Source organism: Marmota marmota, unplaced genomic scaffold (assembly GCF_001458135.2).
Source record: "Marmota marmota marmota unplaced genomic scaffold, marMar, whole genome shotgun sequence".
Classification (NCBI taxonomy): Eukaryota; Metazoa; Chordata; class Mammalia; order Rodentia; family Sciuridae; genus Marmota; species Marmota marmota.
Window position 1 is genome coordinate 16,281,215 of NW_026000229.1, and position 14,888 is coordinate 16,296,102.

A 14,888-nucleotide genomic window follows, 5' to 3' on the forward strand; every position below is an offset into this window, starting at 1 on the left:
GGTCCAGATGGGAACAGCATGTGCTAGTGGATAGGAGTATAACTAGTGGTGGTGGGGGACCCAAGGGGAAGTGAAGGAATGCCCGTGTGTGTGGAGCAAAGACCTGAGGGTGTCACCGTAAGGGGGTTCGAGGAGACGTTTACTTAGACCTTCCAGGCTCTTGACACATTGCAGAAGAGAATTTAAGAAAGCATCAAGTTTTAGAACATATGAAGGTGTTTATTAGAAAGTGAAAGGTGAAGATAAGCATTTTCAAGAGCGGAACGCGGGTTTGTTTTGGTTTTGGTACTGGGGATTGAGCCCAGAAGTGATCCACCACTCACCTACACTCCCAGTCCTTTTTATTTTTTAATATTTACTTTTTTTTTTTAGTTTTCAGCGGACACAACATCTTTGTTTGTATGTGGTGCTGAGAATCGAACTTGCCAACAATCACAACCAGTTTGTGGCAGTTTAACTTCAGATTTATGCCCCAATTGTCTGTTTCTAAGCCTGTCATCTCAAGCTCTTAAGTAGGACCAGGGTGAAAATGTAAATTGGTCAGATGTTCTACTAAGGCCTTCTCTTTTCCTTTGAATGCTGTTGGGGTTCCATTCCCGCCTCCCTCCACTTTCCCCAGTCAGTTCCTCCTCTTTATGGTCTGCTGCTACTCTGGAGTCTAATATAACTTTGCAGTGAAGTATATTAATGGCAAGCTGTATCATTGCACTTCAGAATATCATTGCTTTAAAGGAGAATGTCTGGACAGGCAGCACTTTAACCCAAGGGAATTTGAGTCAGTTAAGCTGGAATTTAACAAGAGCCCATTAGGTGCCAGAATCGGTGCACAATACCAAGGATAGAGATGAGTAGTCCATAGCCCTTGTGCTTGAGAATCTTAGAGTCTCAGAAGGATCATGTCATTGTAGCATGGTGTGTGTTAGGGTTTCATTTATAGGTGCTATAAGGAGACAAGAGAAGGAATATTCAGTCCAAATGATATAATGACTTGTAAGCTGAGCCTTGAAAAAAATGTCAAAGTAAGTGAAGGCATCAGATACTGTTCCAGGCTGAGGGAATAATCTAAGCAGAAGGGTGAAACAGCATTATCTTCCCTGGGAATCTGAATCTTTAGGCCAATGTGTCTGCATTTTTAACAAGAGAGTGCCCCATTTAACAAAGTAAGTTGGGAGCAGATACTCCCTGGACCAAGCTTTGAGAAACAGAAAGAAACAAGGACCAAGTGTCAGTGTTGAAGATGCAGAGAAGAGAGGTTCTCCTTTAAGAAAGTTATACAGTCAGTGGAGGAAGATAAGGCCTTCATTGGACCATTGTAGAGGGGAGTAGTTGTGCCAGGCCTATGAAACTGAGTATAGATTCAGTAGAGTCTTTCTTAACCCTGTGACTGTTTGATCCTTTGAAATCAGCAGCTATAAGCCCTGTTGTAAGGTTGTTTCTAATACAGAGTCTTGTGGTCTCTGTTTCTCCTCCAGGAGCAGGAACTCAAGGCTGCTGCTGATGGAGTCTTATCTGAAGTGAGGAAAAAACAAGCAGACACCAAAAGAATGGTGGACATTCTTAGAGCTTTGGAGAAATTGAGGAAACTGAGGAAAGAAGCAGCAGCAAGGAAAGGTAACCAAGGCTTTGTATTTGTACTTTCATTTCTTCCCCTCTTTCTTCTCCTTCTTTATCTAGTGCCTCTCCACTCCAAATGTTTTAATGGAAAAAATATTTGATATTTTCACAGTGTTGGTAACTGGACTTGTCAGCAGTAGCTTAGAACTTTTGAAGCAAAAAGCCTCAGAAGATGTTTAGCCCCAGGTAGACAAAGTTGAAAAGAAATACAGTGTGGGAATCCACTGTACTTTCTTGCCTTCCACTCATCACTCCTGCCACGGGTATTTCAAGCCAGAGTTTTCTGAGTGGGTTCACTGTAGCTGGTCAGCTTTGCCATGTGCCAAGGTAAAGGTTTCCCTCCTCTTGTTTGCTGCTTCAGAAAATGTTGAAAACTTGTGTTTCAAACCTGAATTATTGCTATTTGAAGAGATCTTAGTGATTTAATAGGGCAGGGAGTGCTTTGACTATGGATGTCCCCAGCTTCTCTATGTGTTCCTTTTGAACTCAGAAGACTTAACTGGTCTCCTCTTGCCACTGAATGGAGTACTAGACACCATAGCCAGGCCTCCAAGCCTTTCCACAAAGGTTAGTTCCAGCCACATTGGTTTTCTGGAAATTACCCAGTCATGCTTTCCATTTGCCTATCAGTCTTTGCTCTTGCCGTTCAGTTTGTTTGTCGGCCCTCAGTTCCATCTTTTCCATTTTAAGATTTCGTTATCCTTCAAAATTGATTACAGATGCAACATCCTCCATCCTTCCCTGATTGGGCTGAGATGACTTGCTTCCTCTCACTTGCACCTGGTTTTGACCATATACTGCCTTTTTTAGTAGGTAATAAGCCTTTGACATTCATCAGGGATATTTGAGAGTACACAGATCAGAAGGTGCCACTGTACGAAATGATTTCCCCCCTGTGTGGTTCAAAATAGAAATGAAAACTGTGATTCTTTTAGACCCTTAGTAAAGTTTTGTTGGGATGTGACTATTATGCATTCAGCTAGGCTCATTCACTACTTAAGTGATTGGCTTCAGCATGTCAGCTGTCAGAGCAGCTAATTTCCACTCAGCCCTCAGAATCAGATGACCCCATGGCAGGAAGGGGGTTGAGGACTGAACCCAGGGCGTTTTACCCCTGAATTATATCCCCAGTCCTTTTTACAGGGATTTAATTTTCAGACAGGGTCTCCCTAAGTTGCTGATGCTGGCCTCCAACTTGGAGTTCTCCCATCTCAGCTTCCTGAGTCACTGGGATTATAGGTATACACACTTGTGCCCAGTTGATGCCACTCTAATTGAAAAGGAATATAGAGGATGAAGAATTGGATGGGGTATATCAGTTTAGTTGGGGGCCAGTTGAGTTTGATACATCCTGGATAAGAGTTCATCAGCAAGTAGCCATAAGTAAGAATGGTCTTAAGAGGACTAAGGGCTCAAAAGATGAAATCCTAGAGAATGTCAAAATCCATGTGAGCAAAGAGCAGACCACAAAACAGACCAAGGGAGGTCAGAGAGAGATGAGGAAAAGGAAGTCTCCTAGAGGCAGACATAAATCCTATACCTCCTAGAAAGTGACAGGTGCTGAGAGTGGTTATAAAATCATGAATACCTTACTTTAATTTCTCTGTGCCTTATTTTCCTCATCTGCTAAAGGGTAGTAATAGTAGTTCCTATCCATGAGTGAATATTGTGAGAATTAAATTAGTGTGTGTAAATTTCTTAAAGCAATTCTAGCACATAAAAATGCTATGTAAATGTTTCATATTATTGTTTTTTTATTTCTGAAGTAATATGAAGGCTAGAAAACATCATGGGAATTAATATGCAACAAGTCATTATGACCTATGCAGGGGCATTTCATAAAGTGGTGGTGGGAGTGAGAAACTGGACTAGAATAGGTTAGAAAGTAGATAGGAGATAAGAGAAACAGTAAATTCAGCTTATTAAAAGATTGCCTGTGGGACTGGGGTTGTGGCTCAGTGGTAGACCACTTGCCTTGCATGTGTGAGGCCATGGGTTCAATCCTCAGCACCACATACAAATAAATAAATAAAAATTAAAGATATTGTGTTCACCTACAGCTGAAAAAAATATATTAAAAAAAAAAAAAAAAAAGATTGCCTGTAAAGAAAAGGCAGAGAGCAAGATTAGTATCTGGCCATATGTCTAGTGCTAATGGTGATGGGTGTTATGTGACTTAGAGTCATGAGAAAACTTGAGCATGTTTAAGTGCTGAGGGAAGGAGCGAGGAAGAAGGGTCAAAGAGAAGCAGGAGACATAGTGATTCAGGTTTTCCCAGAAGGTAGGAAGATATGGATACCAGGTGGAGATATTAACCTAAGTAAAAAGGACCCATCTCCCTCAGGCATGAAAATGAAGGATGAAAAGATGGGAACTAAGGTATATGAGTGCAGTTGGGGGCGGAGGGTTGATAGATTTCCTGACTGCTAGTCTGTTTTTTTCTTGGAAATTGAATAGCCAGCTTGGTGAGAATCAGTAGAGAAGTAGGGCTTTGTTTGGGCTGGGGATGTGGCTCAAGCGGTAGCGCGCTCGCCTGGCATGTGTGTGGCCCGGGTTGGATCCTCAGCACCACATACAAACAAAGATGTTGTGTCCGCCGAAAACTAAAAAATAAATATTAAAAAATCTCTCTCTCTCTCTCTTAAAAAAAAAAAAAGAAAGAAAGAAAGAAGGAAGCATCTTAAAAAGAAAAAAAAGAGAGAGAAGTAGGGCTTTAAGAGAGTCATGGAAGTTTGAAATAATGCCGTGAGGCCATCAGGAGACCCACGGAAGGTGGTTAGATAGTTGCAGAGAGATACTGTGGGTCTGGCTGATAAACCTATATATATTGAGGTTACCCACCTAAATGACTTCTTCCAGGAGTACTCTGCAGCTGACAAGTGTGCACAAGACAGCTTGGGGCTGTTGGGGATTTTACTTTATAGAGTTACCATAAATGTTGGTGGTCGCTCAAAAAAGGAGTGGAAGGAGGATGAAATCTGATAGATATATCAGGTTTGGAGGTTTTGGGAAAAACTAACAGTATTTGGGGAGAAGGAACTAAAAATCTTGAGAGGGTAGAAAGTTATAGACAGAAGAGAATAATCTACCTAGATTTCAGAGATGGAAAGTTTTTTCTGATCATGCCAAGATCCAAAGAGTGAATGAGGTCCCAGAGTGTGTGACTGAAGGGGAATAGAGGTGAACACATCTGTGTTTTACAGATGCAGACTAAGGGTATGTGTGGTGGAGGAGAAAGGAATCTACATGATGCTAGTACATGGGGTTGAGACGAAGACTGGCTGAGAAGTGCCCTTTCCAAAGGAGTGTGTCAAGTGCACCAGGAGTGGTCAGTGAGATGTTAAGAGAGCTGTGTGGGTGGTCCAGACCCAACAGAAAGTATTAGCCTGGCAACTTAGTAGAAAATGAAATTGAATTGTAGAGTTTCATAGTTGGGAATCAGTGAATGGAAATATGTTCAAGCAGAGAGGTATGAGAAAATGATCCAGAGAAATGTCAGCCTAGAAGGTAAAGATAAGAGAATGAGCTCCATAATCATTTAATAGAGTGATTGAGGGAGACAAATCATACCGCCAATTAAAACTTTACAAGAAATAGAATTACTAAGCTTGAGGAATCATTATTTTAGTCTTTTTGTCAGCTAGAATTGAAATTTTAGTGTTCAAAGCCAACAGTATTATGTTTCACAGGTGGCAGTATAAATTGTTAAAACACTGTTAAATTATTCATTCATCAAATAAATATTCATTCATTACCTTTTCAGTATAAGTAAATGTATAGCTCTTTTAGGAAGCTGTTTAGTACATTTTGGTAATTTTTGAAAGTTTATTCATAAATATTTCCACTTTGAGAATTTCTTAGAAATAACATATTAGGAATGAAAAAAATAACACACCCAAGAATGTTCATGGTAGAATTGTGTAACAATAGGATATTGGAAACAGCTAAAGGTTCAGTAGTAGAGAGCTTTTTAAGTGTATTATGATAACATTTATTTGTTGAAATTGGATAGACACTAAATAACTATAAATACTGGGGAAAAATGGGGAGAATCAATATTGAGATGCAAAAATTAAGTACATGTTATGTTGAACTAAATGAACTTGCTAATATATGGATGGAAAGATTAGAAGGAAATATAAGGAAATAAAAATGGTTGATGAAGGCAGTGGGGTTGGAATTTTTTTCTTCCTTGATTCTGGTTTTTCAAATGCTAGGTTAATAAATACAATTTCCTTTAAAAGTGTTCAAGGTGGGGCTGGGGTTGTGGCTCAGTGGTAGAGTGCTTGCCTAGCATGCACGAGACACTGGGTTCGATCCTCAGCACCACATAAATGTAACATAAAGATATTGTGTTCACCTAAAACTAAAAAATAAATATTAAAAGAAAAGTATTCAAGGTTTGACAGAATGAACTATAACCACATCAGTCCACAAGGAATCACTTAGCAGTTTCAGCAGCTTTTATATTGAAAGGCCAATAGAGTAGTGAATGCACAACTGTAATCTATTCACGTATTCATTAAAATTTTAAATGTTTTCTTATAAAACTTGATGAAAAATTTCACACATGCACAAAAATAGAATACATAAGTATTAAAATATTTTGTAATTATAGATGAACACAATACCTTTATTTTATTTGTTTATTTTTATATGGTGCCAGGGATCGAAACCAATGCCATACGCATGCTAGGCAAACACTCTACCACTTAGCCACAACCCTGGCCCCTGTGATATCATTATTACACCAAAAAAGTGACCAATAATTCTTTGATATTGCCTAATAAGTAGTCTGTAAGTAGATTTTCCCAGTTGTGGCTTTAGTTATGTTGATTGTACTGTTAGCTGATCTCCAAGATTAATCAGAGTTAACAAATACCCCAGTTTTCCTGGGACATAAGGCTAAAGAAGGCAAACAGTTGGTCATCTCACTGTCAGCCACAGGCTTTGAGATCAGTCAATGTGATTGATTATGTGTATCTTCTACCTCAGGAGTATGCTCTTTCAGAATTCAGAATGGTAGAGAATTATCTATGAGGTCTGAGAGCTGATGCTGAGGGAATTTCACAACCAATGAAAAAGTTACGACAGATGCCTCCCTTAAGTGAGCTTGCTGTCCAACTGGAAGATCAAAACCATTAGAGACAAAACCAAAGATTAAGTGGTGTGATCCAGAGGGAGGAGATACAGGAGGTTCTCTTGGTAGGGGTCAGCCTTATTGGAAATTCGAAAAGATTAAATTGAGCCTTGAAGACCGAGTAGAATGTCCAAATTCTAAGCAAATTCATACTAAAGGTAAGACATTGAATCTGCTCATTTGAACATGGATTCTGGGATAAGAAAAAATGTTATCTAAAATACTATTTGGTTCTTCTTGCCCAGGGGTCTGTCCTCCAGCCTCAGCAGATGAGACTTTTGAGCACCATCTTCAGCGACTGAGAAAACTCATTAAAAAACGCTCTGAACTATATGAAGCTGAAGAGAGAGCCCTTAGAGTTATGTTGGAAGGAGAACAAGAGGAAGAGAGGAAAAGAGAATTGGAAAAGAAACAAAGAAAAGAAAAAGAGAAATTTTTACTTCAGAAACGTGAAATCGAGTCCAAGTTATTTGGGGATCCAGGTAAGTTCTCTTTACCCAGTAGAGAAAAGGAAAATAATAAATTGGCACCTCTTTTTATCATGTGTGATTTTTCACTTAAGCTAGGAGGTGGTAGGCAACAAATGACGCCTTCTGATTTGAAACTTTAACTATATCATGCAAATCATGGATACAGACAAAACATGTTTGATCATATTGTCATAATCATAGGCTCAGTCACCCTGCTTCTCAAGTACCCTCAATAGCAAGCATAATGATGTGGTCTCCTTCCTTTTCTCTTTCAGATGAGTTCCCACTTGCTCACCTCCTGCAGCCTTTCCGACAGTATTACCTCCAAGCCGAGCACTCCCTGCCAGCACTCATCCAGATAAGGTCAGAGGGGCAGGCTCTTTCTCTTGTCTTTCCCTGGGTAGCAAGAAGCACTTAATGAAGTGCTTATGTTATTGAGGCCTGTTACTGTACTTTTTTTTTAAGTTCCTTATAGGTTTATGATGTTGCCAAGTTTCATGGAGGCCACATACGTCTTGTTTAGTTCTCATTAGATCCATTTTAACAGGTAAAGAAACTGAAACTCAGTTGTGAGACTTGCCCTTTTGCATAGCTCTTCTGTGGATTTAAAACATTGGCTTCATTTTTTTTTTTTTTTAAAGAGAGAGAATTTTTTAATATTTATTTCTTAGGTTTCGGTGGACTCAACATCTTTATGTGGTGCTGAGGATCGAACCCAGCGCCCTGCGCATGCCAGGCAAGCGTGCTACCGCTTGAGCCACATCCCCAGCCCCTAGCTTCATTTTCTTTTTTTTTTGAGAGAGAGAATTTTAATATTTATTTTTTAGTTTTCGGCGGACACAACATCTTTGTTTGTATGTGGTGCTGAGGATCGAACCCGGGCCGCACGTATGCCAGGCGAGCGCGCTACCGCTTGAGCCACATCCCCAGCCCTAGCTTCATTTTCTTGATTCTCTTCTGATGCTAAACAGATCTAGGAAGAAAAACCCTCCTTTGAGTACTTGCCTGTAGAGACTGGCCTCAGTGGTAGAGTGCTCCCCTAGCATGGATGAGGCACTGGATTTGATCCTCAGCACCACATGAAAACAAAATAATTTGTCTACCTAAAACTAAAAAATACATAAATAAATATTAAAAAAAAAAAGAAAGACTCAGGCAGACTTCTGAGTTCCTACCGGTCATAGCCCAGAGATCTGGAAACAAGGGACTCATCTGAATCCATGATCTGGGTAAAGTTTTCAGCTTTGTGGGTCTCATTCTTCTCACCTGTGAAATGGAGATTGTGGACTAGAATGTGGCCTTCAAACTGAAACAGCATCATTCTTCCCAAATGCGGTTTTTTGAGAAATCAGTATATAAAACAAATGGAATGCATAGGTTTCCCAGGCAGGTTAAATCTTGCTGATTCTAGATTCTTCAAAACATTTTGGGGTCTAGGAGTCCTCAAATATGGTTTGAAAATCACCAAAAGAGGTGATCTCTACAGGTCCCTTCCAAAACTACAATTTATGATTCTCTGGAAAGAATGCTCTTTAGCATACCAAATTTATTTTCTGGGAAGAGTTTATATAATTTTTTTTTTTTTTAGAGAGAGAGATAATTTTTTTAATATTTATTTTTTGGTTTTTGGTGGACACAACATCTTTATTTTATTTTTATGTGGTGCTGAGGATCAAACCTAGCGCTCCCCACATGCCAGGCAAGCGCACTACCGCTTGAGCCACATCCCCAGCCCCAAGAGTTTATTTTTAACTCATGTACAAGTTTCAGCTTTTAAACATAAGTACAGTTTATTATTATTCACAATAGCTGTGTTCCATCAGGTCACTATGAACACTGAATTACAGAGTACCAAACCATTGTGTCTAAAGGAAACAAGAGATTAAGAGATTCCTTCGAGCCTCTGGTTTCATTTTCATCAACTGATTGTACCTTGTTTCGTGTGTCTTCTTTTTAAAGACACTTTGTTGAACACACATTGTCAATTCATTAACAAGGACTTTATGGCTAATAGCACTATAACTCATGCCCAAATGAAGCACAAGGCACAACAGTTCTCTGACATGTAGCACACTAGCCAACACTTCACCATTACACTCCATTTTAAACAGAGAGACTATCAGTAAAAAGCACAAAAATATGGGGAGGGGGAAACATGGTAGTAAGTAGACCACAAAAAGGACACTTATATACAGTGAAAGAACTATAAACAAGAAAGCAGAATGAGTGTTGCTTTGACCTTAGCTCACAACAAGTATTTTAGTGACTCAGATTTCTTTGCTACTCTGCATCTATGAGTATCCATGAAAGTACCATAAGTGATGATTTGGGGGTTACAAATAAATTTTAGTGAGTAGGCAAATTTGTATATACAAAATCTAATAATGAGGCTCAGCTGTATGTTAATTATTTGGTTACCCATAAGGTTGTAAGTTCTTCAGAATTTTTTCCCTAAATGTATACATTTAAGAAATGTAACCTTTTGTGTATGTCCTGGAAACCATGTTCTATAGTAGATTAATACATTAGTTATTTGAAAGCTCAGTTCTGGAAATAGAATTATTGAACATCTTGCTTGGAAAAAAAAAACAGAAATAAACAATTGTTCTATAATGTTCTTATTAAGGCATGATTGGGATCAGTACCTGGTGCCATCCGATCATCCTAAAGGCAACTCCGTTCCCCAAGGATGGGTCCTTCCCCCGCTCCCCAGCAACGACATCTGGGCAACCGCCATTAAGCTGCATTAGGAAAGATGCTCCAGGAGTGTGGTCCAGCCAACGCTCTTTCCAGCTCTAAATATTAGTGATGTTGCCATCTTATGCTGTAGACTAAACTATAACTGCTAAACTCCCTGTGTCAATGCCCTAGCCTAAAGTTATGCTTTCTTATATGCTCTGTCCTGGCCAGAGATACCTCTTGAATCAGGAGATTAATATTGTTCTTCGGGGAGGGGCTGGGGATATACCTCAGTTGGTAGAGTGCCTGCCTCACATGCACAAAGCCCTGGTTCAATCCCCAGCACCATAAAAACAATATGGTTCTTCAGGAAAGGACCTAGGTGAATTGAGGTTATTACCACAGGTAGTGACCTTGGTTCACTAAATTTGCCTCTGTTTTGAGGGGCTTGGTCTAGAGTGACTTATTAATTTAGTCTAGCTTCCTTGTATGGTGATGGGTAAGTATACTCAATACACTTAAATACTCAGAACAAGTGTGTGCTGGGTGGATTTAGCAGCCCGTCACCAATAACTGAGCGTAAAGGCAAGCTTGATGCAAAAACCTTCTTACCTTCCTACCTAGAGAACACTAACTCCCTGGGGTAAAGGTCAAAAGCCTTCAGTTTTCTTAATCCTAGTTTTTGTGCAGCTTGGGAGATGGCAAGTTAGGAAGATGGCAGTGGCTACAGGCTGGGCTGCCAGAAAACATGATGGCCTAGTCTCAGTAGTCATGCAGAGAACTTAGGAAATCTGAAGAGTACCCATATTCAAATTGGATCATGTTTTAGTGGACATGGACAATGACTGTATTTTCCTCATGTTCTCCGTTCTAGTGAAACCACCTGGTTTTTGAAGTTCCTAGGAGTCTAGTTTTTTCAGAATCTCCCAGAATAGAAAGTTCTCTGTGGGAGTGGGACCTTAATCTCAGTCACATTGTAGGAGGCTGGTTTAGCTGTGGAATTTTCTTAGGAACTCAAGCTTCCCAAAACATCCATGTAGTCATAGTTGGGAGAAAAGGAAATAAGAATGACAAAATTTATTTTTTATATTCATTAATAAATGCTGTTGAGATGATCTGTCATATAACATGTCAACTTTTGTTTTGGTTTGTTTTGATTTTTGCCAATTTTGTTATTTAATTTCTGAAAAACTAAATAAACATCATTTTTATTTTTTAGTTTCAGCCTTTGCCCCCAATTTGTTGCCTCTTAAATCATTTAACACATTTCACTTTCACATTGCTGAAACATTTTCATTCCAAAATTGAAATTTATTAAACAGGCATTTGCTACAGGAAAATGAATCTCAAACACCAAACTTTGTCTGCAACATCCAACTCTGGATAAGCAAGGATGGACACCATCAACTTAGAAATGATTTATAGTTGGACACTCCTGGGTTCAAGATACTAATGCCTTTGTCTCTTTCTATTGTTTGATTTGTATTGTTTGCACTGCACATTATGTGTTTCAGAGTTCACAAGGAATGAGGGACCATACTTTTCCAAAGTGTGTCTAAGCTCATAAATCTTAAAATCTGAAGTGATTGACCTCAGGTAACCCCCACAGTCCTGTGGTGACTTTTCCTTTGAAGGCTCCACCATTTACCCTGATGAACTGCAGTAGGAGCAGAAATAAAAGATGAATTGTACCATCTTTGTTTGGTGCCTGAACAGTCTTGTCACTAAGATACCTGCATTGATGAAGGCGGGGAATGTGAGGTAGGGACTCTGGAGAATCAGGCAGCAAAACCCAAGCAGAGGGAGCATTTATCCTTAGGTAGAGGAAAAAAACATTCCTCTTACCTTTTATTTGACCTTTGCAAGGTTTTTATAAAGTGAACTTTATTTGGTTTTTGTTTTAAGTTTTTCCTGATTTATTGCCTTTGTGCTATGGCATTTCTTTACGGGCTTAGAAAGAATCACAGCATCTTTAATGAATTGTACTTTCAAAACTACAAGTGGTGTCATTGTAAATATCTTACCCTATGGTCCAGTCTTTTAACTATGGAAAATTTCATATATATACAGAAGTAAAGAGGTTAGTGTGACCTTTTCTCCCATGTACTTATCATCCAGCTTCAAATAATTATCAAGTCATACAGTCTTGTTTCATCTGTATCTCCACTACTCACCTGGATTATTTTGAAGCAGATCCCATCAAACTACTTCATCCATGAATACTGGAGTATGGAACCTTAGTTTAAAAAAATTTAACCACAGTACTATTATCACATTTAATGAATTTTTTTTTCTGAAGAGTTCCCAGTCTCCATCTCACCAATTACATCTTTGTGATATCATATCCTTCTGTTTCCATACTTCTTTAGTTTAGTGGTTCAACAGCTGTGCCATCCAATATGATAGTCACATATGCTAGTAAGCACTTGAAATGTAACTAGTTTGAATTAAGATAGGGATAATGTATGTGGCTCACATTCTTTCTACTAGGTAACACTGTTCTAGAAGCTTGGTGACATTTTGATTGGAATTTTATGGCAAGACTACTTTACATACATGGTATGTACTTCATTTAGCAGGTTCTACTGTCTGTCCCATTGGGCTGTTAGCAGCCACTAATAAGACCTAGATTCATTAATTCATTAGGGGTGGGAAAATAGTAGTAATTTAATTCCGTCATTCTTCAATTATTAACTGGAATACTAAAAAGAGAAACTTCCCCTCATCAACTATTTGGTTATCCTTGAGTATAATTTGTATAGGAAAGCAAGAAATAAATAAATACTTAATTCTTTTTATTTACAGATTCATAAAATAACGAATTGGTTTTTAACATCCCCCAAAGGTAGCCAGTGATTTTTGTTTTGCACATTTGTTGTTGTTGTGGGGTGGGGGGTGCTGAGATTAAACCTGGGACCTTTCATATGCCAGGCAAGTGTTCTACAACTGAGTTGCACCCACTGCCCAAGTTTTGTTTTTAAGTATCTTTATGAATTTGGACCTAAACATTTTTCTTTAAAAACCATCAAACCATTGTTGTTATCTTTATTGCTTGCCCCATCTTTTGGACAGTAGGAGGCTCTTCAACTCCTACTGAGTTCCCATACATTCCAGTATTCTGTTTTAAATTTATCTTGTACCATCTGCCACCTCAGACCTGGAGTCAGTGATTTTTTTCTAGTGAGTTCTGGTTCTTCTTTAGAAGAAAAAGTATTTATAGATCATAACCTTCATGTTAGGGGTGCTTATTGTTATTGCTTCCCATTTAGAGTCATTTCTTATTCTTTTTAGTCAACAGAATTTGGAACTACATTGCTGTTGAGCCTTCAGCCTTTTTGAAATCATGTCATTTTTATACTTTTACCTGAATTCTCTATAGATTGAACATGAATGGATAAAAATAGAGAAACCATTCAATGACTAATCAGAAAGTCAACCAATTACTTGTTGATTCATCATATCATATATGCAAGCATGCTTTTCTTTTTTTCCTTTTCTTTTGCATGGTTCTGGAGTTGAACCTAGGTCCTGTTTCTCACAAGCTAGGCAAGTGTTCTACAACTGAGCTACGTCCCCAGCCCTGCAAGCATACTTTTATTTCCTAGAAGTGTCATCCCTGGACTTGTGAAGAACTCTGACAAAAACATTTACTTTTAAGAAATGATATAAACATAGGGAAGAAAGCTATGAGAGAAAGAAAATACATTAAATACTAAGAGTATTCCACCCAAGTGGCTGAGTTTATGTTGTCGAAGAATTTTCTGCTATAAGCCAACCAATCACTCTAAAACCAAGCTTCTGTGACCATGTGACTTTTGTAACAAGAAGCTTAGCTAAGATTATGCCATCTGTTGTAGCAGTTCACTTCTACATGTTTTGTTCACAAAGAAGCTCTCCTGGGAATTCCAAGGTAAGTCCAAACTATATCTTGTTCCATTGAAATAAGAGTAAAATTCAGTAGATTAAAGGAATGTGAATGCTGTGAAGTATTAGTAGTGATTTATTTTAGGGAACAAATTAAATGACATATTTCCAACTAACTTTTTTTAATGTTTTGAGCCAATAAATTACCATATAAGGAGCTTGTTACTTTGTGTGTATTGGTATTGTAGTTCCTAACTTGCCACATCTGGTCACCTATGAAGAATTTGTTTTGCCTTTTGGAATAAACTGATTTCTCAACAGTCTCTGAAACTAAGATCACGATCTTTGAAGCAAAGTGGTGTTAGAATGCATAACATTGTTAAATTCATGTTTGTCAGAATCAGGATACCAGAATTTGTGTTCTTGGAATATGATTTTTTAAATTTCCCATTTTCTGGGTACTGTATTAGATGCTTCAAACATTAAAAAGGAGCAGACATATAGGATTCATGCCTTCCTGGAATCTGAATATAAAGTAGAGAATGTAAAGTTTTAATAATTGTACAGATATTTAGAGTCATTAGTTACAATTATGATTATGCTACAAGGAATAGTACTTAGTAATTGATTTATAGTTTTCATTATCCAAATATTTATTACAAAGTACCCATAGAGGCTAAGCAAAATACCAGATGCTCCCTAACTTCACAGAAAATACAGGTTGTGAGAAAGATATTAATCTAATTATAAAAAAAATGCACTGAGTACTTTGAAGAAAAGGTATGATTCTAGGAGAATATGAAGTAGAAATTTTTTTCATACATGGTTCTATAATAAGAAGAAATAACAGAAAAAACTATCATCTAGTAGGGATAAGAATTGTTCCATCTACATATGTATATGCTAGGTCATAAAATATATACTCTGTCACAGTAAAATATATATATATTTTTAAATTTATATGTATGGATATATATGTGTATATATATATATGTGTATATATATATATATATATATATATATATGGATAGTGCCACTATATTAATTAGACTTTAAACATTTTATAAAAGCTTTCTTATAAAAGTGATGTTTCAGCTGAACTCTGAAAAATGAACAGCTTT

The 14,888-nt window shown here is 37.9% G+C and overlaps 1 protein-coding gene across 1 annotated transcript; it reads left to right on the top strand.

The window, feature by feature from the left end:
- Window positions 1-1,366: 1,366 nt before the first annotated feature.
- Window positions 1,367-11,121, top strand: Pdcd7 (programmed cell death 7). The gene is made up of 4 exons (XM_015480541.2): window positions 1,367-1,611; window positions 7,000-7,236; window positions 7,500-7,587; window positions 9,851-11,121. The coding sequence occupies exons 1-4, from the start codon at window positions 1,545-1,547 to the stop codon at window positions 9,972-9,974; spliced, it is 516 nt and encodes a 171-aa protein (XP_015336027.2). The 5' UTR covers window positions 1,367-1,544; the 3' UTR covers window positions 9,975-11,121.
- Window positions 11,122-14,888: the final 3,767 nt, after the last annotated feature.